Source organism: Magnolia sinica, chromosome 15 (assembly GCF_029962835.1).
Source record: "Magnolia sinica isolate HGM2019 chromosome 15, MsV1, whole genome shotgun sequence".
Lineage (NCBI taxonomy): Eukaryota > Viridiplantae > Streptophyta > Magnoliopsida > Magnoliales > Magnoliaceae > Magnolia > Magnolia sinica.
In genome coordinates this window covers 74993900-75017244 of record NC_080587.1, presented here as the reverse complement: position 1 = coordinate 75017244, position 23345 = coordinate 74993900, and the positions used below count along the sequence as shown (strand labels likewise).

Genomic DNA, 23345 nt, shown 5'->3' with positions numbered 1-23345 from the left:
ATCTGACCTATGGATAGTCTTCTTCTGAAACAGGATTAGCCAATGGACGCCCTTGATTGAGTCTCAACCACCCACTGTTGATCTCAATCTTCTGTGTGTGATCGAAAAGATAGGAACCGATCTTGCTGGCAGATTGCTCCCTTGACTTTCTTAGATTGAGGCGGTCCTTCCGAACAGTCTAAGATCGCTGCCCGACGATCCCTAGCCCATAGGTTTTTATGGTCCGATCGCAATATCATCTTGCGAAAGGAATTTCCTGATATTTCGCACGCACTCCTCGAAAAACACGGTTACGTGAGGGAGAAGCAGTGAAAACTGCACTCCCTATTTCCTTCTCTCCCTTTTTGGTCGGCTAGGGTGGGATCAGAATCCCCAACCCTTGGTTTTGGACGGTTATGATCACTCTAGTGGGTCCCTTTTAAGTTTCTTACGCAGGACCTTGGAACTGAATTGGTTTCTTCACCATCTTTGCGTAAGGCTTTCGAACAGAGATCAGTCACTGGGTTCGGTCGAGTTTGGTGCAAAAGAGATAGGGCATTGGTCGAATTTTCCCTCTGGTCGTGATGAACGGTTTAGATCATCTTGGATGATTGTGAAAGTGGGCTACCAGACCTTCAAACAGACTCCGTTCATCCGCTGGAAAGAAAACGGAAGAAGAGGAGAGAACTTCCTCTTCGGGAGGGAGATGTCAGGTCAAACCACCCCAGAGTCCAGTGCACCACAGGTGCACGCACACCTGTGAGGGTACACACTAAGGTGGGGTCCACAATGATGTTTTTCTGGAAATCTACACCGTCCATCAATTTTTCCATCTAATTTAAGGGGTTGAGCCCAAATTCGAAGCATATCCAAAGATCAAGTGGATCATAATCGACGGTTAGGGGTTGATTTCCCAATTGGGCCACTGCTATGAGGATCCAATGGATGAAAACTGACATGTATGGTTAATTTATGGTGTATAGGCCTGATGTTAAATTTCATATTAATTGGATTGTGGGAAACATGTGATTTGAGATTTGGGGTCTAGGTTAATAGCATTTTTCGTAATTATTGCTGATCTTAGAGTTTTGTGAAATCCAATGATTTTATAGGCTTGTATGCACTTTTTTAAGTATATCTTATAAATAAGCTTATATCTAAATCGTTACGGATAGTCGGTTATTCGCTAATTTACTTGAGGGATGTGCATAAGTCAAATCTCATGATGGATGGTCTAGTCTTTAAAATCAGCAGTCAGATGGCTTGATATATGAATGAAAATCATTCCCAACGGTTAGGTTTGTGTCGGGGCAAGGATGTAAGTTTATGATAATTGGATTGGTGTCGTACACACGTATATGTTACGTTGAATCTTATGGTAACACTCGAGAACTTTCGATGCTCGAGTATCGAAAAGTTCGGTGTGTTACAATCTTACCCCCTTAAAAAATAATTTTGCCCCCCAAAATTTAGTGCCTTTATTACCCAAGCCGTATTACATGCCTCTAAGGATTTCCTGTGTTCTAGGTGATATGAATTGATGGGCGTGGTGGGTTTGAGTCCGATACATAGATCCTTTGCCTATGCATTATAGAGGGTCTACTGGTATCAGTTCGTAAATCTGTTAAATCTCGATCATTTTCTTGATTGAGGCATTGGGATCATTACAGATTCTCTAGGACTTAGAATCTGAGTCAAACCACGCATCTTCCGTATAACCATGGTTCCATTAGTCCATAATCCTGATCGTTTTAGACTCATGGGAAATCACACATATTCTGGTAGTTGTTCACAACCCCAAGTGTAGGGTTGCGATGTAATAATAATCTCAGTGAGACCGAGGTCAAATCCACAGGGACTAATCTCGTGTGTTTTTTAAAAGCAACTAGAACTAGAACTAGAAGAAGATATGATCTAAATCAGGACAATTTAAGAGGATAATTGTAAATTATGTAACTAAAACTTGTAAAATTCAAAGGTGGGAAACTAGGGTTTCCAAGGATCCACTTGTAGAGATCAGGGAGATCTATGCTTGATTCACTAACACAACTAGAATCAGAGTCCCATCTTTATCCAATTGGAAGATATCTCAACAAAAATCAAATCTAAACTTCCTTTGATTTAGTTCTCAATAGATGAGAGGAATGAGAACTAGAATTGATTCCATCACTAAACCATGTCCATGAGACAAAGCAAATAATAAAATTTACCAATCCACAACCAATCTAAGAGAATTATGAAGCTTAGAAGGATTCCATCATCCAACCATGCCCATGGGACGATGGCGAATAACAGGGTTCCTAATTTCACAATCACAAAAATGAAAAGAATATACTTAAAGCTATTGCAGATCCATTGTAATTTAAGTCACAAGAAACCATTAAAAGCTGCGAGTATTCCTTATAATCAAACTAGAATCGAAGTCAGTTCAACATAAACATGAATCAAAGCCATAGAAAAGATCCCATCACACTACAAGCTTCACTCTTAGCCCTAGATAAGAGGTTTAGCCAATCATAGACATGATTAACTAAAAAAATATCAAAGGAAGAAAACTAAAGGAGGAGAAAAACTCTTTGAAGCCGGCCGTCCACGCTCACTTTCTCTTGCTCACATCCACTTTCCACGTCTGATGCCCCCTCTCTCTCCATGCTCTCTCCTTTTATAGCTATGGTGTAGGTCGGTCAGCTGGAGAGAACCGTATGTAGTAAGAGGTGGTGGAGCTTGCGCGCTCCTCTCCTTTCCTAGCGAAACCACGAGATGAGTTGCGTTTAAAATGAGTTTGGGGAGAAAAATCGTCCCGTCTACTCAAACTGACCGCGAAGGAAGGGTCGTGACCCCCTTCTCCATCTTTTGGACGGTTTGGATCATCAATCCGACCGTAATTAAGGTCACACAATGGCCTACAGTGGGCCAGGCGGCGTCCACACGTACCTGCTGCAAATTTTGGAGTCGTGGTGTCAGTGGGGCCCATGATCAGCGTCATCTGGAAAATTCACTCCGTCCATTGGATTCACCTCAGAATTTTGGTTAAGAATGGACATTTTTGCTCGAGTTTGGTGTGGCCCAAGGAATCAAATCGGTTGTAACTGCTTTGAACGTTGCAGGACAATCTTCTTGTGATCGTTGTGGCCGGCACGTGCACAAGCATGGTTGCAAACGGTTAACATGGGTTTGATCGGTTCGACTCCCTCTGTAAGATGGACGGTTTGGATCGTCCACGTGGGCCATCAGTCATTCGCAAGAGGACATCGTCCGTCCGGTTTCCAAATTCGGGTGGGATTTCGCAGGTCAGCGGATGCTGACAGTTTTTGCTGGCACGGTACACAACAAGTGCATTCCCGCTGTGTACAATAGCCATGTGAAGCAGGGTCCACCTTAATGGGTAGAGTAGATCTACTCCGTCCATTTAGTTTTTCTTCTAATTTAAGGGGTAGAGCTTAAATTTGAGGCATATCCAGAGATCAAGTGGGCACCAAATTAGTGATTTGTGGCTAATCTTTCCGTTGTACCACTTCCACAAAGATTCAAGGGCTGAAATTTTAAGTGTACGGTTACTTTATGATCCTCAGGCCGGATATAAAGTTTTGTGCCAAACGGATGGTGGGAACCCTGTTATCTTGCATTTAGGATGATTTTCAGGCTTCCTTATCTTCAATTATTTGATTTCCTAGGATCTTTGGCGTGTGAATTCTTCAATCTCGGTCTCCTATGATCCGTCCCTTACATTGGTGATTCTTGAGCATCAAATCTATACCTTTAGTACCCTATTCAATCTAAGCTCTTAAATTCACCTTGCAACACAAACATGATTAAAAGAGAATGTTAAGCATTATCATGTTCATAAAACCAAGTAATAACTGGGGTCGAATATGCAATATTTGACCCTCAACGGTAGTCTTATAAAGGATGAGTCTACGTGGCTCATTACGCTTTCACTGTGTATTCTGATTCTTTAATGTACTACTCATAAGTCAGATACATGTAGGTCTTGGTGTGCGTATACTTGACTACGTGATTGGGATGCTACAGCCTACCCCCCTTAAAAGAAAATCTCAACCCTGAGATTCAGTATTTGGATAAAACCACTCGTGCCTTATGGTTTAAAATTTCATAGCCCCGATCACTTTACATCCTTGGGGAAAATATTCTTTGCTTTGTCATGAAAGCCAGATATCCTAACCGAACTAGACGACAATGGAACTGAAATTTTATAGGAAGATTGATGGGGGCCTAAATATGGATTTTTAATTTCTTAACTTCATAGTTTCATGGGGAATTCTCCTAAGTGTATGTATTTAATTTATTGTATGTTCTTAATCACGTAAAGCTTACGGTGGTCCACTCCCCTCAGGCCCAGTTAATCTCATTCTCATGCTCTGATACCAACTGTAACATCTCGAATTTTCTCGGCCAGAGTTCATATTCGTGCTCGAGAAAATTCGATGTTAATAATGTATAAACTTGGATGCTTTTGAAAATCACATTTTTTTTCTTCATTTGGATCATATTCAGATACATTCATGAAGGTAACATCCACAAGAATAAAATCAACTGTATTGATTATAGTTTATCAAAATAAAAGGAATAATCAAATGCCCGGGTGTTAATAATGTATAAACTTGGATGCTTTTGAAAATCACACTTTTTTTTCCATTTGGATCACATCCAAATACATTCATGAAGGTAACATCCACAAAAATAAAATCAACTGTATTGATTATATTTCATCAAAGTAAAAAAGAATAATCAAATGCCTTCTCAATAGAATCTTATTACATTTATCGAGTTCGCAATGGAAGTATAAACTAAATAAATAAACTATCTTCGTATTCTTTTGGAGTAGTCTTGTATAGGAAGTTGACCTCTAATTCTTCAATCTGTACGTCACCTACAATATCTATATAGTTGGGAGAGGGTCAACGCCCTACACATAGTGATGGTTATCCTTTAAGATTAACAGTAATTCAAGAGGTTCATAAAACAATGTAAAGGTTGTGATCGTCAAGTACTCTACAATTACAAGAGGTATCAATGCACAAGCAATCTATATGAGATGTATGGCTACCAAAGTATATGCGGTATATCACACTTAGTGATCACCATAATGTGAAATATGATTAGAGTTATCCGACTCACCCCACATCCCATACTACGGAGATTCGCCGGCGTGTCCCATGTTTAACATGGTTTTACGCGGTTATCCCAAAAGGAACACCACACATGACCAGGTGAATCTCGCAACCCGGATTGGAGCGACTAAAGTGACAACCAACCCCTAAAAGGTCAGAAATGGAGTGACTAAGCGATATCTAATTCCCCAAAAGAAAAGACCAGATTGGAGCGACTAAATGCGACATCCAACCCCCAAAAGAAAGAACTGATGTGTCACGTATATAGAACGATTTATACACACTAGTTGTTGCACCATCACTTGAGAAACATGGAATTACGTGTCTCCCCGGGGCCACTAACGAAAACGCATTACGTCCACAATATTTATTTAATCGCTAGAGGAGGGATTCCCAACACAGTACTTGCACCAAGAGAGCAATCCTTAAACCAGGGAAGGTTAAGAATATTAAGACACCTACTAAGCCCTTAAGGTAAAAGAGGCGTGTGACAATAAACCAGCTCGAATAAGAGGCGAGTGACGAAGGTCAACTCGAATATGAGGAGAGAGATTAAGGCTAACTCAATAAATATAAGAGCGGCAATGGCTGATTCTTGGATATGGAAAGTGGCAGAGCTAAATCAATAAACATGGTAAGGCAAGAGCAATGCTTTTATCCATAGCCTCCCATGGATCCAGGAAAGCCCCTTACAAAGGATGTTATGTAAAAACCTCGAAAGAGACAAAAATTGATGATAACAATTTAAAACGAAAACAGAGAGAAGGTAATGGAAATCCGAGAATAGATAAAGCCATGTAAAGGACAAGTGCAAAGGCAAGATAAAATGCATCAACTCAATTAAGAGAAAAGGTACATAAAAGGCGGGATAAAATAACATGAAGGCATAAAAAGCAGGATAAATATAGCTAATTAAATTAATGTAAGCTTAAAGGATAAAACCCTCACCTTTAACATCGTTTTCTTCCTCAAGAGTGAGCATACACCGTATGATTGAATTCTAACATGATTTAAAACAATTCGGGTGATTAGATCACTCAATTAACTGTCTTATATGGTTTAGATAGAATGCTAGGATTTGACTTAAGATCTAGGTTTATGATCTAGTTTACCAAGTCAACTTATTGGATATAAATTTAGTAGACGAGAGGGTTAACCTGGTTAGTACTCAACCTTAGCCGATCTGACCCAACCCGAGTCTTCAGCAAATTTACTTAGTTGAGTCGCTCGGCTCCACTCGATCCTGAATAACCTACATATAGTTATTGAAAACCCAAAGAAAATCGAGAAGCTAAACTTAAAAGCTTACCTCTATTCCTTAAAGGGATCCACCCCAGATTTAAACCCAAACTCAACAACTCAGTGAGTTGTCACTTGAACCCGAGCAACACTCAGCCTCTCGCTTCCTCTCTATTTCTTTTCTCTTCTTTTCTTATCTTCTCCATCCTTTTCCTTTTCTTTTCTTTTTCCTTCTCTTCCTCTTTCTTTCTTTCTTTCCTTCTTTTCTTTCTTTCTTTCTTTGCTTTTCTTTTCTTTCCCTTTCTCTTTCTTTTCTCTTTTCTTTCTCTTTCTCTTTGCTGTGCATGCCTCCTTGCTGCTGTGGGTCAGACAAATGGTCTAGACAGACCATATTCTCATCCGACCACTCTCTCTCTCTCATGTTTTATAACGCTCGTCCTTGAGGGACAGAGAAGTTACAGTCAGATACAACTCCCCTTTCGCACTCAACTTGTGTAGGAACTTTCACTACGATCTATGCGTGGACACAGATTTGCGAGGATCGCAATGACTATCGGCCACATCTGACTTATGGACAGTCTTCTTCTAAAACAGGGTCACCCAATGGACGCCCCTGATTGAGTCTTAACCACCTGTTGTTTATCTCAATCTTCTGTGTGTGATCAAAAAGATAGGCACTGATCTTGCTGGCAGATTGCTCCCTTGATTTTCTTAGATTGAGGCAGTCCTTCCGAACGGTCTAAGATTGCTGCCCGACCATCCCTAGCCCATAAGTTTTTATGGTCTGATCACAATATCTTCTTGCGAAAGGAATGTCATGATCTTTCACATGCACTCCTCGAAAAACAGGGTTACGTGAGGGAGAAGCGGTGAAAACTGCACTCCATGTTTCCTTCTCTCCCTTTTTGGTTGGCTAGGGTGGGATCGGAATCCCCAACCCTTGGTTTTGGACAGTTATGATCAATCCAATGGGTCCCTTTTGGGTTTCTTACGCAGGACTTTAGAACCGAATTAGTTTCTTCACCATCTTTGTGTAAGGCTTTTGGACAGAGATCGGTCACGAGGTTCGGCCGGGTATGGTGCGAAAGAGGTAGGGCATTGGTCAAAATTTCCCTCTGGTCATGATGAATGGTTTAAATCATCTTGGATGATCGTGAAAGTGGGCTACCAGACCTTCAAACGGACTCCGTACATTCGCTGGAAAGAAAATGGAAAAAGAGGAGAGAGATTCCTCTTCGGGCGGGAGATATCGGGTCAAACCTGGTTTGACCCGCTCAAGAGTCCAGTGCACCGCAGTTGCACGCACACCTGTGAGGGTACACACTAAGGTGGGGCCCACAATTATGTTTTTCTGGAAATCTACACTGTCCATTAGTTTTTCCATCTAATTTAAGGGGTTGAGCCCAAATTCAAAGCATATCCAAAGATCAAGTGGATCATAATCGACGGTTAGGGACTGATTTCCCAATTGGGCCACTGTTATGAGGATCCAATGGCTGAAAATTGACATGTATGGTTAATTTATGGTGTATAGGCCTGGTGTTAAATTTCACATTAACTGGATTGTGGGAAACATGTGATTTGGGATTTGGGGTCTAGGTCGATGTTATTTTTCGTAATTATTGCTGATCTTGGAGTTTTGTAAAATCCAATGGTTCTATAGGCTTGTATGCACTTTTCCAATTATATCTTACAAATGACCTTATATCTAAATCGTTACGGATAGTCGGTTATTCACTAATTTACTTGAGGGAAGTGCATAAGTCAGGTCTCATGATGGATGGTCTAGTCTTTAAAATCAACGGTCAGATGACTTGATATATGAATAAAAATCATTCTTAGTGGTTAGGTTTGTGTTGGGGCAAGGATGTAAGGTTAGGATAATTGGATTGGTGTCGTACACACGTATATGTTACGTTAAATCTTATGGTAACGCTCGAGAACTTCTGATGCTCGTGTATCGAAAAGTTCAGGGCATTACAGGGAGTGAGTGATCAACTCAGTGGCTTCATTAACATCAAGTTACATAAGTTATCAATTCCACAGGCACAATTAATGAAAAACAACTAAGCATACGATCCCTAGATACTCTTGTTAATGCACACGCATATTGTTATGATATGATGCATACTCTCACAATTCAACACTCCCTCACAGAGACTCCATCTTACGTTCGCAAATGATCAACACTCCCTCATCACGCAATCTTAACTGCTGAGTCGCCACACCTAGCTAATGCAATGTGACAATGGTCTTGCTAGCTGAGTGTTTAGTTAAGTTCGTTTGTTCTGTAAGATTGGAGAAACTAAGGCACTCCCACGAAATCAAAAGCCCTAACTCGATCGCGAGGCCTAGGGAGGCCGTAGCGACCCCGTGCCTGCGAGCCTTGATCTGTTTGGGTTCATCACTCCCATTTGAACTCATATGAAACGCGGGTTGTAAACTAGATTGCTTACAGTCACTACGGGGAGGCTCGTCACCCCATCGTAAGCCGACAGCTCGAGCATGGTGTCCCATACCACCATACGCGGCTCATGAGGCAGGTTTGTGCCCTAGATTGCTCACGGTCACTACGGGGAGGCTCATCATCCCAGTATAAGCCGACAGCTTAAGCATAGTGTCCCATACCACCATGCCTGACTCTAGAGACTTGTAGATCATGTCACTAATGGTTGTAAGTGGTTTTACTGGTATTTCATCAAACACATGGACTGCACCTTCAAATTCTCACTGAATGTAAAACACTAGTAGTGGTTTTATAGGTATTTCATCAAACACCTTGTAAGCAACACCAAAATCAAGAAAAAAAGGAATTTATAACATACATTCTTTGCCACCAGCCGACATTTCGTTGAGTCATTTCACCAAACACTTGGTAAGCAACGTCAGGGAATACCCATTGCTTTCTTTTCTATTTTGCATTTACTTCAATTACACAGATTCATTTATGGAATTCCTGCTGAAACATTAGAGAATACCCATTTCTTCTTCTTTTTCTATTCTTTTACTTATACTACTTACCTGAGTTAATCTGACTCGAGCCAGGTTCAAGCTATATATCGAACCGAGTCGAGTCGAGCTAGGGCTAGCTCGAACTTGGCTCGAACTCATTTTCTGGCTCTAAAAACTAGCTCAACTCAGATCGAACTCAGCTTCAAACCGAGCCGATTCGAGCTTTTTCGAGCCAAGTCGAGCGAGTTGACCAAGCTAGCTTCGTTCTTGTACACCCCTAAGTTCAAGTGGACCACACTGTAGAAAGTAGTATTATGTAAAACTTGTTGGGCTACAAAAATTTTGATTCAAGCTGATTTTTTTCTTCTTTGCATCAAGACAGGTTGTATGGAAAATAAACATCACGGTGGACCGTAAGAAGGTTTCAATGGTGGCCATCATTGTCCCAACTACTTTTGTAGAGTGGTTCACTCAAGCTTTAGATCTACCTAATTTTTTAAAACATGCTTTAAAAAATTTCGGGGAATTCCCTTCACTTCACGGTCAATTCCATTCATTTCGTGGTCAATTCCCTTCACTTCACGGTCAATTTCATGCATTTCACGGTCAATTCCCTTCACTTCACGGTCAATTTCATGCATTTCATGGTCAATTCTGGCGAATTCCCTTCACTTCACGGTCAATTTCATTCATTTTGTGGTCAATTTCCTTCACTTCACGGTCAATTCCATGCATTTCACGGTCAATTCCCTTCACTTCATGGTCAATTCCATGCATTTCGTGGTCAATTCCCTTCACTTCACGGTCAATTCCATGCATTTCGCGGTCAATTCCGGCGAATTCCCTTCACTTCACAGTCAATTTCATGCATTACGTGGTCAATTCCCTTCACTTCACATTCAATTCCATACATTTCGCAGTCAATTATGGCGAATTCCCTTCACTTCATGATCAATTTCATGCATTTCACGATCAATTCCCTTCACCTCATGGTCAATTCCATGCATTTTGCGGTCAATTTCGGTGAATTCTCTTCACTTCACGGTCAATTCCATGCATTTCGCAGTCAATTTCCTTCACTTACGGTCAATTCTATGCATTTCGTGGTCAATTCCGACGAATTCACTTCACTTCACGGTCAATTCCATGCATTTCGCGGTCAATTCCCTTCACTTCACGATCAATTGCATGCATTTCACGGTCAATTCCGACGAATTCCCTTCACTTCACGGTCAATTCCATGCATTTCGCGGTCAATTCACTTCACTTCACAGTCAATTCCATGCTTTTTGCAGTCAATTCTCTTCACTTCACAGTCAATTTCATGCATTTCACAATCAATTCCCTTCACTTCACGGTCAATTCCATGCATTTCGCGGTTAATTCCGGTCAATTTCATTCATTTCGCGGTCAATTCCATTCATTTGGCGGTCAATTCCATGCATCTCCTTCACTTCACCGCAAAATGCATGGGAATTGATCGTGAAGTGAAGGGAATTCACCGTGAAGCAAATGCACGGAATTGACCACGAAATGTATAGAATTGACCGTGAAGTGAAGGAAATTGACCGCGAAATGCATGGAATTGATCATGAAGTGAAGGGAATTGACCGTGAAATATGGAATTGAACTTGAAGTGAAGGGAATTGACCGTGAAATGAATGGAATTGACCATGACATGAATGGAATTGGACAGAATTGGTCGCGAAATGCATGAATTGATGGTGAAGTGAAGGGAATTGATCGTGAAATGTATGGAATTGACCATGAAGTGAAGGTAATTCACCAGAATTGACTGCGAAATGCCTGGAATTGACCGTAAAGTAAAGGGAATTGACCTTGAAATGTATGGAATTATCCCTAAAGTGAAGGGAATAGACCGCGAAATGCATGGAATTGACCGTGAAGTGAAGGAAATTGATCGTGAAATTAATGGAATTGACCGTGATGTGAAGTGAATTCATTGGAATTGACCACGAAATGCATGGAATTGACCGTGAAGTGAAGGAAATTGACCGTGAAGTGAAGGGAATTAATTTTGAAGTGAAGGGAATTCACCAGAATTGACTGTGAAATGCATGAAATTGACTGTGAAGTGAAGGGAATTGACCGTGAAATGCATGGAATTGATCGTGAAGTGAGGGAATTGACCCCAAAATGAATGAAATTGACCGTGAAGTGAAGGAAATTTGTCGAAATTGACCACGAAATACATGGAATTGACCGTGAAGTGAAGGGAGATGACCACGAAATGCATGAAATTAACCGTGAAGTGAAGGGAATTCGCCGAAATTGACCGCGAAATGCATGAAATTGACCGTGAAGTGAAGGGAATTGACCGCGAAATGCATGGAATTGACCGTGAAGTGAAGGGAATTGACTGCGAAATGAATGGAATTGACCGTGAAGTGAAGGGAATTCGCCGGAATTGACTGCGAAATGCATGGAATTGACCGTGAAGGGAATTGACCATGAAATGCATGGAATTGACCGTAAAATGAAGGGAATTGACCGCGAAATGCATGGAATTGACCGTGAAGTGAAGGGAGTTGATCGCGAAATTAATGGAATTGACCGTGAAGTGAAGGGAATTCGCCAGAATTGACCACGAATTGTATGGAATTGACCGTGAAGTGAAGGGAATTGACCGCGAAATGCATGGAATTGATAATGAAGTGAAGGGAATTCACCAGAATTGACCGCAAAATGAATGGAATTGACCTTGAAGTGAAGGGAATTGACTGTGAAATGCAAGTAATTGACCATGATGTGAAGGGAATTGACAACGATATGAATGAAATTGACCGTGAAGTGAAGGGAATTCACCGGAATTGACCGTGAAATGCATGGAATTGACCATGAAGTGAAGGGAGTTGACCGTGAAATGCATGGAATTGACCGTGAAGTGAAGGGAATTGACCACGAAATGCATGGAATTGACCGTGAAGTGAAGGAAATTCGCCAGAATTGGTTGCGAAATGCATGAAATTGACCATGAAGTGAAGGGAATTGACCGCGAAATGCATGGAATTGACCGTGAAGTGAAGGGAATTGATCGCGAAATGAATGGAATTGAACGTGAAGTGAAGGGAATTTGCCGGAATTGACCAGGAAATGCATGGAATTGACCGTGAAGTGAAGGGAGTTGACCGTGAAATGCATGGAATTGACCGTGAAGTAAAGGGAATTGACCGTGAAGTGAAGGGAGTTCGTCGGAATTAACCGTGAAATGCATGGAAGTGACCATGAAGTGAAGGGAATTGTCTGCGAAATGAATGGAATTGACCGTGAAGTGAAGAGAATTAGTTGGAATTGGCCGCAAAATGCATGGAATTGATCGTGAAGTGAAGGGAATTGACCACAAAATGCATGGAATTGACCGTGAAGTGAAGGGAATTAACCGCAAAATGAATGGAATTGACCGTGAAGTGAAGAGAATTCGTCGAAATTGTCCGCAAAATGCATGGAATTGACAGTGATGTGAAGGGAATTGACTGCGAAATGAATGGAATTGACTGTGAAGTGAAGGGAATTCGCCGGAATTGACTGCGAAATGCATGGAATTGACTGTGAACTGATTGAAATTGATTGCGAACTTATTGAAATTGACCGCGAAGTGAATGAAATGGATTTTCGACCATCAACCTCATGGAATCTTGGAAAATAACCAGGTTGGTCGGCTAAAGTAGCTTCTCCCACCCCAAAATCATATAGTACATCAAGTAACTCATTTTGCTCTAGGAGATATGCTTGTTAAATGAATAAAAAGAGAAATTTTTTTTTATATACTTATATATACATATTTATATAAATATGTATTAGAGACAAATGTAGGTAGAATAAAGTTCTCCATGTAAAATTTAAAAAAATAGTGCCGTGCAGTTTGTGCACTTTTTTTTTTTTTTTTTCAATGGTTACTGTTATAATCCGTGGCTATAAGGAATCCCAGTTTTCAAAAATCACATTTCTGATAAAGCAAAGTTACTTTAAGTGGCTACGGTTATAGCTAAGAAGATAATCCGTTTTATAGGAGCCCCATCTTTCATAAATCACATTTCTGATCAAGCAGGGCATTTTGGTGTAATAAATGTGCGTCCTCACGGCAGGGGATTATTCTCGAAAACTATAGGAGGGCTTTGTAAGGTGCCTGGCTCATAAGTGAGTCGTACAGTAGTAAAAATCTCTTTGTATAAGTGCCTTTTCCAGGCCTGAATGCAATAATACCGTCCTTCCATCACATCACATTTTCGATCCCTTCATGTGAGTCCCACTCACCGTACACGCTCTCAGCGTGCTTGTTCTCTTCTGGGTCTTTTCCAGTACTCAATCAAGACACTTGTTGAAATTCTAGTCATATGATCGGGAAATCATGGGATTCTTCAGCTTTACATCACTCGATCATTTTCGGCCTTAGGTGGGCCACCTTCCCTGACTATTTCTAATAGCCCGCGTACTACAGTCTCCTTTCCACTCACGACTCATGGGGTAGATTGTAGACATGCATGCATATAGTACAACCCGGCACATTTATAAGTTCTAAACCTTTCATCACCTGAGTCAAGGATTATTAGATGAACTTAACACCAATATTATACAAGGATTGCATGTTCAGAAATACATTAGTATTTTGACCATCCAATTCTCACTTTTGGGATCGGATTAAATACCGTATTAAGCAAAACCCATATTTGATGAATCATGCAATAATAATTTACAAACCAAATTCACTGCTGATGTTGATCACATGCACACATATACAACACAGAATATCATATGTAAAGATCGCATATAGGGCTGTACATGAACTGAGTTAGCTCGGTTAGCTCGCTTGACTCGACTCGAAAGAGCTCAATTCGAAATTGAGTTCAAGCCGAATTGAGCTGATTTTTTTAGCTCAAAAAAATTTCGAACCAAGTTCTAGCTTACCCGAGCTCGACTCAACTCAGATCGAACCAGTTCCGTAACTCGGTTACTTTTATATTGATGTTGCTCACCAAGTGTTTAATGAAATGACTCAACGAAGTGTCGACTAGTGGTAAGGAAGGTATGTACATGAAACAAATACCATTTTTTCTTGATTTTGATGTTGCCTGCAAGGTGTTTGATGAAATACCTATAAACAACTGCTGCCATTTTACATACAGTAAGAAATTGAAAGTGCACTCCATGTATTTGTGAAATGCCGCATAGGCTTGATCTTAGCTTGAACTCGGCTCAAACTGGCTCAAGCTACTGATCGAATCGACCCGAGCTAGCTGGTCAGGCTCGAGGACCGAGCTGAGTCGAGCTGTTCAAGCTCGACTCGGTTCAACTCGTGTACACCTCTAATCGCATACAAATGGACTGCATGGATAAAACACATACATCAATGTGGGTCCCACAAATGTATAGTGGATTTTTGTATGAGTCCGAATGCAATTCTATCCCACCTAATCCTAATCCCTACTATTGTCTCCAAACATGTGAACACACGTGCATCGACATAAATGGATAACCAAAATAATTTATAATCATAAGTTGACTTAGAATCTTAGATATTTTCTATGTTCTCTTACTTTTAAGATAAAATATCTAGGCATTATTATCAACCACATAAAAAGTTTTAGGTCTCACAAGCTTAGTCCAGACTTATATGTGTACCCGTGTGTGAAATATCCTCCTCACATGTAGAGTTGGGCAGAATCCGACCCGATTCGGCGAATCTGACTTGATCTGGTGGATTTGACCAGATCTGAATCGAACTGAAGGCCTAGATCGGTGCGGATCGAGTAGGACCACTTAGATCCGACCGTACATTAGATTGAGTTCGAATAATTGTCAATCCAGACCAATCTGAAATCTGAAATCCAAATGAACCCTAACCCCTCTTTCTCTACCCGAAGGAGGCGCCACACCCACCCATCTCTCCTTTCTCTCCCGATTTCCCTCCTCTCCTTCCTTCTCTCCTCCTTTCTCTCCTTCTTTCTCTCTCGGTTTCCCACATCTCCTCCTTGCTCTCCCTTTATCTCCCTAGACTCAACTCGATCCAACTCGATTTGGTTTCCCAGACAGAGTCGGACTCGGTTCGGGTCAGGCCAGCAAAGATTCGGATCAGATCGAGTCAAACCTGCTGGACTCAGTCCTGGATCGGATCAAGTTTGGGTCAGGTTCTTGAAAATTCTGATCAAGTCGAGTTGGACCCAATCCGGTCCGACTCGACTCGATGCCCACCTCTACTCACATGTGACACTCATTTATAGCTATCTAGAAGGTCCAAAGTCGCGAGTGTTTGTGTGTGGAATATCCTGCTCACATGTACTAGCACTCTTTTACGGTCTAAAACATCCAAATTGTCCAGCCTCAATGGACCATATCTCTAAAATAACTTTGAAGATATATGATATCTCTAGGTTGGAATGATTGTTTGGATTTAAGAAGATTTAAGTCGGGCGAATTTGTTAGGGCATCTTCCATATACCGTTCAGACTAATACAATGGATGGCCTAAATCTGATGGAAAATTGTATTTTTCATCCAAACATTATTTGAACTGATGAAATTAATGGTGTGGATTTTAAATTGGGCATCATTCACTCATATGTTTGGATTGATTACTTAGACCCATGGTTCAGAATTCTAGACCATTGTGCATTTATGGCTAACCGAACATGTAGAGCCCACACATCATTGGTATATGTTTAGGACTTAATTGTCACAATTTAGCCCACTATACAAGTGGGGTGATCTTACATGTGTGGCCCACAATATACGTGGCCAATAGATGTGGGCCCGTCATATAGGCGGGTGACATCGGTAACCCTCTCTTTGTACTCATCCATCTGGTCACGATCTAGTGTTTTTTTTTTTTTTTGTTTGTTTTTTTGTTTTCAGTTGGCTTGTTAGTACACACCCCACTGTCAGAACACACTTCGGTGTTAGCCACCCCCACTAGGGAATCCATACCAAGACCTTAGTGTTGAAAAGAGGTATCTTCACTCAATCTACCACTTGAGCTATGGATAAGGTGTAGTCACGATCTAGTTAACTGTACACATGATGGGACCCAACCAGAAGCGGATTGCGTCCTACCCTCGCCGGACGATAATTTGTCGGGGCAGAGCTCTGTGGAGGCCACCATGATGCAAACGTCTTATCCATGCCGTCCATCCCTATTTACAGATCATTCTACAATATGAAGCCAAAAATGAGGCAGAATCAATGCTTAAGTGTGCCACAAAGTTCGAATTGAAGGCCCACCATTAAAAACTTCTCGAGAGCTGCAGAAATTTGGGATCAAGCTGATATTTGTGTTTTCATTTCATCCAGGTCTACATAACCTTATGAATAGGTTAGATGGTAAAAAAAAAAAAAAATCACAGTGGCCCTTAGAGAGGTTTCAATGGTGGGTGTCATTATCACCATCACTTCCTTCGGTGTGGTCCACGGGATAACTAGACATGCTTCATTTTTTGGATCATGCCATAAAATGATCTATTAATAGGTATGGACAGTGTGGGTAAGATGGTTACATCACGGTGGCCCCCACAGAGCTCTGCCCGAATGGATTAATAGGACACAATCTGCTTCCGACCTAAACCATCCTCTATCTTAAGGTGAGACTAATCCCTGCAGATGGTTGCAAATCACGTGTATAGGGTAATTTTGAATTTTGAATTTTGAAGAGGAGAATCGAACTAGGGCCCATGAGGGGCAAACCCATAATGGTAGTTGTTCGACCAAACCCATACGGGTTAGCTATCGATCATTTAATTCCTTTTCTTTACAAGGGCGATGTTGTAGGTTTATGTGACTTTGTCCATGTGAGGGCTAACTCCTAGCTTGGTCGTAGCCCTAGCTTGTCTCATTACATTCCCTATAATTAATATCATTTATTTGTTATTATTAGAAGACTCAAATAAAAACTTTAACTAGAATGGAATTCTCTTTGTACCCCTAAAAAAACCTAAAATATAAACTTTAGGAGTTATTAAGATTTTCTCTAAGGTGAAATTTTACCCAAAAATGACTTTTTTGTGAGCCAACCATAGGCTTTAAAAATTATGCCCATTCTAACCATTATCTTATATAAGTAGTCACCCAAGTTGTGCCCATTGGCATTGCTCATCTTTCCCACTAATCCCTTGTTTGTTTGTTTAGTTGAGCCATGCAAAAGATGTGGGGGGTGCAGTTTAAAGGTGACTCGGTCAAAAGTTATGTCACTTGTACCAAGATGGGGCCAGATTGGGTACTACTAAAGTTGGGCACAAGATGACTCGACACGTTAGACTCATTCAGATCCGACTCGATCCGAACTGAGTGGATGGATTAATCCAAACCAAGTAGAATTTGTCCAATCCAAACTCAAACCAAGTGAAGTTTGGGTCACCCAATAACTCGACTCGACTCGACTCAACCCAAAATCCAACTCGGTACCAACTCGACTCGATCCAAAACCGAATTTGTACACACACACACACACGCACACGCACACACACAAAACCCATATCTGATGTTTCAAATATGAGATGTCAAGTAGTTGATGGAGAGATTGCAGTTCCAACAGGTGATCTAGGTTTTGGGTTGTGATTCCATCCTATGGATACCCGTTGCACCCAACTCGACTCAATACCTGTGATCGGGTCGGACTCGGTCCAGATTAGTCCAGGTAAGACTTGGGCTTGGATCGGGTCAAGCATGTTGCACTCGGTACCGAGTTGAGTCAAGTTTGGGCCAGGTATATTTCAAAACCGGATCTAGTTAGGTCAGCCCAAACTCGGTCTGACTCAACTCAATGCCTAACTCTAAGTACTATCTTCTCCAGGACATAGCTAGAGACAGACGATCTTAGCATGAGATTTATGAGGCCCACAGTGATGTATGTGTTTTATCTATGCCATTCCTCCATTTTGACATATCAATTTACGGAATGAGCCCAAAAAGCATTAACTCAAAGGCTTGAGGGGACCACACCACAAGAAGGAAAAGGCACGCGTGATGATGATACCCACCATTAAAACCTTCCCAAAGCCCATTGTGAAGTTTATTAGCCATCCAACATAATTCATAAGGCCACGCAAATCTAAACAAAGCGAAAATTATAAATATTAACTATCCAAAATTCCTATATCTGCCCAGAGGTTTTCAACTTTAGACTAACAATTCCTACTATTATTTTCAGTGGTGTGGTGTATTTGAGACATCGACATGCTTCTTTTTTTGGTCTCATTTTACCACACACCATAAAGATACGGTGCTACTTAATCTGCGTCCATCAGTCTGGTGTGTGGTAAAATGTATATAGACAAAAGAGAATCATTTAGCCAGTTCATTAACATCAATTAGTCAGCTAGGACATCCACTATCTCGGGTGGGCCATACTGTCATGATTAATGGACAGCTCTTTCCTCTTATAGGTGTGGCCCACCTAATGAGTGGATCTCGTGCTCACTTCAATTGCAAGGGATTTTCATCGTGTGGTTCACAATTTTCATGGTATGGATGTGCTGGAAAAGTGAAAGCTTCTTATGTTATCATTTCCTCCTTTTTTTAAGTACGGACGGCAAATGAGTGCATCATCTAGAAGGGTGTCCTGAAAATGGGACCTTTTGGCACAAGGAGTTATTTTATACCCTGGCTGCGATGATGCTTGATACTCAGGTGCTGAAAATTGTGTACAAGGCATGCATTAAATCAAATTAAACGGACTGTATTGTGGAGTGGAGTTCACCCTCTCCAAGTTAAGAATCCAAAATCAGATTGGTAGAAAATTCCTGACCTCTGATTGGTGGACACTTGTTTATTGAAATAGGACCGTTGGATGTTTTCATTTTTAACCATCCAATAAATGTCTACCAATCGGATAGTAAGGTAATAAAATAAGAGATTGATGATACATCTAAACTGGGTCCTACAATTTGGACAGTTTGATTTGAATTATCTGTTGTCCGCGTACACAATTTTTGTATGTGCCCGCTTATCATCCATCCCACTCTGCCAGAGTATCAAAGTATATGCGCTTCGGACGTTGGGTACGGAGCTTTGCTAAGCCCAGATGCGTGAATGAGGAAGTTCATGTACACGTCATCATAATGTGCTAGGTTTGGTGATAGGTCCAATATCCTAACCGTCCATCACGTAGATCTGATATTTTAAATTTCAAATATAAAAATAAATCTGGTTATTTTTTAATTTTGGTAATAATTTTAGAAAATTTTAACTCTTAAAGAATCATATATTTTTTATTAAAATGTGGGTCACCTGAAAAGTTTTCTGTTATTAATTTTTAAGGGAAGATTTGAAAAGTGTTTTCTCACTAATGAATGGACTGGATCTATTACTAATGGGCCATTCAACTGTCGTCTGTAAGGCGTGTAAATGACTTTCCTTATACACCCGTGTAGGCTTATCCAAGCACTTGGACTTGGGGATACTTCAGTAATGATATGATAGGGCTCTCTTTATCGTAATATGTAACGTACCTTTTTACCGTACACGTGGCAGATAAACGGCGGATATGGACCGTACACCTAGTGGGTTGTATCATGGATGGGCATTCTAAACGGTGAATGAGAACCTTTCACATGTTAAAAGGTAGATAAGGACCGTATATCTAAGGGCTTTTCAATGGATGCTCCATATTCAAAAGGATAGGTATTTGTGGGCCCTTACTCGTACTCGGGTGGTAGACTCTCGGGAGTTTCAACGCCGGGTCAAGGGTTCGAGTACCCATGTGGTGAAATTCTACTAGCGTGGGTGTACGTGGGATATGTGTGCGTGTGTATTAAAAAAAAAAAAGAAAAAAAAAGGATAGGTATTTGTTGCCGTTTTTTTCTTTTTTTGTTAGCTTGTCATGACAACTACTGTCACATCACACTTCACTGTTAGGGACTCCCAGCTAGGGAATCGATGCCAAGTCCTCGGTGTTTTAATGAGTATATTTCGCCCGGTCTATCACTTGCGCTATGCATGTGGGTGTGGACTTGAAATGGATAGCAAAACTCAAAAGTTAACGATTTTAGTGGAAAAAAAGGTGATGAGAAGGGATTGTTACGATTGTCCCATTGATGTGATTTTTATTTTTACCATGGCCATAAGGGATCCATCCCACGAGATGGACGGTCGGGAACGATGGTCAACGGTTTAGTTGTGCATGGTCATATAAAGGGCTTTCTAGTCAGTTTCAGAGAAAGAAAAGTTGGCCGTCCCTTCAGTGGGCCTTACTGCGACGACCACCCTTCTCTAAAAGAAGGCTGATCTGCTTACTAGGTGGGCCACACCTGCATGTTGAGTCAGATCATCGGTTGTCTATTATTTAAATAGTGTGGCCCACCTGATCATTTAAATGGTTTGAAAATTTGTATGGGCACAAATATTCTATGATAGTGCATAAATGAGCCAAACATTTTTGGGTCCACCATGTTGTATATATTAAATCGACTCCGTCCATCAAGTGTTCCTCCCAATCCTAAGTCTATGGGCGAAAAAATAAATAAATCAGATCCATAACTTAGGTGGGCCACACCACTGGTAACAACGACGATGGGACACCAATGGTAGGTTTGTGTGTGGGGCCTCCATGGAGTGTATCTTTCATCAGTCCATTCATCAGGTATGAATCGCTAGGATGGAGGAAATATAAAAAACCAGCTTGATGCAAGGTCAGCGGACCCTATGAAGGTTGAAGCTTTGGCCCACTTTTACATTTCTCCCTTAGGTGTGGCCCATTTGAGTACTTTATAGGGATGATTTTGTGTATTTGCGGTGAAAATAAATTTTATCACCTGATGGACAGATTAGATTTTGAATTTAGGATATATTGGCCACGTTCTGTGTAAATCAAGTGCGGTAGAAGATTCGGGTCCGGGTTGTGTCGGGTCACTGTCGGGTAACTAGCGGACTTGCGAGGAAACGAAGACTTTAAAATCGAGTCAACCACCAAATTCTGTTCTAGAAGCGGAGTTATCTGATAATCCACAGAGCATTGAAGATCCATACACCTTCACACAATTATTGTATATCTGAAACATATTTTTCTAAATCCAACCGTCCAATTTATATTTATTGAAATATTATAGCAAATAGTAGTAAAATTCCTGAATTTAACTAACATGATTAATGACTTTAGATATCTATCACAATCCCATAAATTATGAATTTATTTTTATCCATTCGTTCTAAATGAGGTATGAACCACCATAATTAGAGTTTTAAACGCTTTTGATTGAGCTACATGGATAGAAAGTCAAGCAATATCAGTGCATGCGTATGGATCCTCAAATATGTCTCGTAGTAGAAGGGAGATTTATTTTCTACTGGTAGAATTTGATGTACTGTACACGTGCACTCATGAGGTGTGGATATGACATGGTCACAGAAATTTAAATATATACAAACCGTGAAAAACGTGGTTCATATTTTGGATATTTTATAACCCAAAAATTAGATTGATCAGATAAAAATAACAACTGATTAATGAACATTTATGTGTTGATTTCAGCCCATTGATTATTTCTTTTCAACCGTCTATTTTTACATCAAATATCAATGATATAAAACATATTATTATCAGATGCACGTTTTTGACGGTCCAAATTATTTATAAATATCATACCTTACAAAATATACGTCTGATTGTGTATGAAGCATCACTCCATTTAAGAGTACCAAACTAACCTCTTCCGGAAATTAAAACACATGAAAAAGCCCCCACAAAATCCGCCCCCACGTGACGACTTTCCCATCCGCGTAGGCCCGTATCTCAGCCAATCTTCCTCCGCCACGCATCCTTTCATTTTCAGACACGCTTCCATGCCCGCAACAGAGCAACCGAACAGAGTATAAATAAGAAGAGCCGCTTTTTAATATCTACAATCAAAATTCTCTCCGAATCTCCCGCCGAAAAGTGAACGCCAAGTGTCAGCACCACAGCCGTTGATCTTACCTGAAGAAATGGTGAAACCGTCGTCTGAGAAGAACGCTGGCGATGCTGAATTCCGGTACAGAGGCGTCAGGAAGAGGAAATGGGGAAAATGGGTGTCAGAAATCCGATTGCCGAACAGCCGGGAACGGATATGGCTGGGATCTTACGACACGCCGGAGAAGGCGGCGAGGGCGTTCGACGCCGCCGTATATTGCTTACGTGGCAGGAAGGGGAAATTCAATTTCCCCGACAACCCGCCGGAGATCTCTGGCGGCGGGTCGCTCAATCCGACGGAGATCCAAGCAGTCGCCGCAAGATTCGCCAACGGCGCGCCGCCATTGCTGGATAAGGACACGTCGTCGGGATCCAACAGCGAGAATCCGGCAGCGGAGCTCAATCCGACGAGCAATTGGTTTTTCTCCGATTCGATAGAGCAAACGGAATTCGGTGGGCGTGTGTCAGATTTGGAAGCATTTCCGGCATTCGACTATTTTACGGAGGGGATTTTTACGGCCGCGCCGCCACCGGAAATGGATTCTTTGGCTGAGGAAGGCGGTGGGGATTTCTCTCAGGATTCGTTTCTTTGGAATTTTTGAGTAGTCGGAAAAGTGGAATCCCGGCGTGTTTGGTGGCTGGTGGTTCTGACTCCTTCCCCGGAAAATGACGTTCTCCGGCAGATGGCCAAGTTTTTTTAATTGTGCCATCAGCTTATGGTTTGAAATTTGGAGTAAGATACTGATATTTAGACCGTAGTTTTTAATATCTATGGTCCTTTCTTCATACTCCAGAGGCGATTTCGATAGGTCTTGAATGTTATTGTACACCTGAAAATGATGTATTATAGAAAAAAATGTATTTTGTTGAGAAATAGGTTTGATATAAATATATTGTTTTTGTAAATTGAGAGTACTTCGAATATTTCATAATTTCAAGTCAATCTATCAATTACTGTGCTAAGTAACTTTGGTGGACCCTCTTCATGGGACTCTGTACGTTGAACTATGTGGAGTCCACTGTGATGTATGTGTCTTATCATCGCCGTCTATCCTGTTTTTCTAGATTATTTTAGGGCATGAACCCAAAATTGAAGTATATTCAAAGCTAAAGTGGAGCACATTAGGGGAAATAGTTGGAATTGAACTGCTA

General features: G+C 41.0%; 1 protein-coding gene across 1 annotated transcript; it reads left to right on the top strand.

Moving 5' to 3' along the window:
- Nucleotides 1-22161: 22161 nt before the first annotated feature.
- On the top strand, nt 22162-23136 carry LOC131227081 (ethylene-responsive transcription factor ERF017-like). The gene has a single exon (XM_058222786.1). The coding sequence runs from the start codon at nt 22229-22231 to the stop codon at nt 22793-22795; it is 567 nt and encodes a 188-aa protein (XP_058078769.1). The 5' UTR covers nt 22162-22228; the 3' UTR covers nt 22796-23136.
- Nucleotides 23137-23345: the final 209 nt, after the last annotated feature.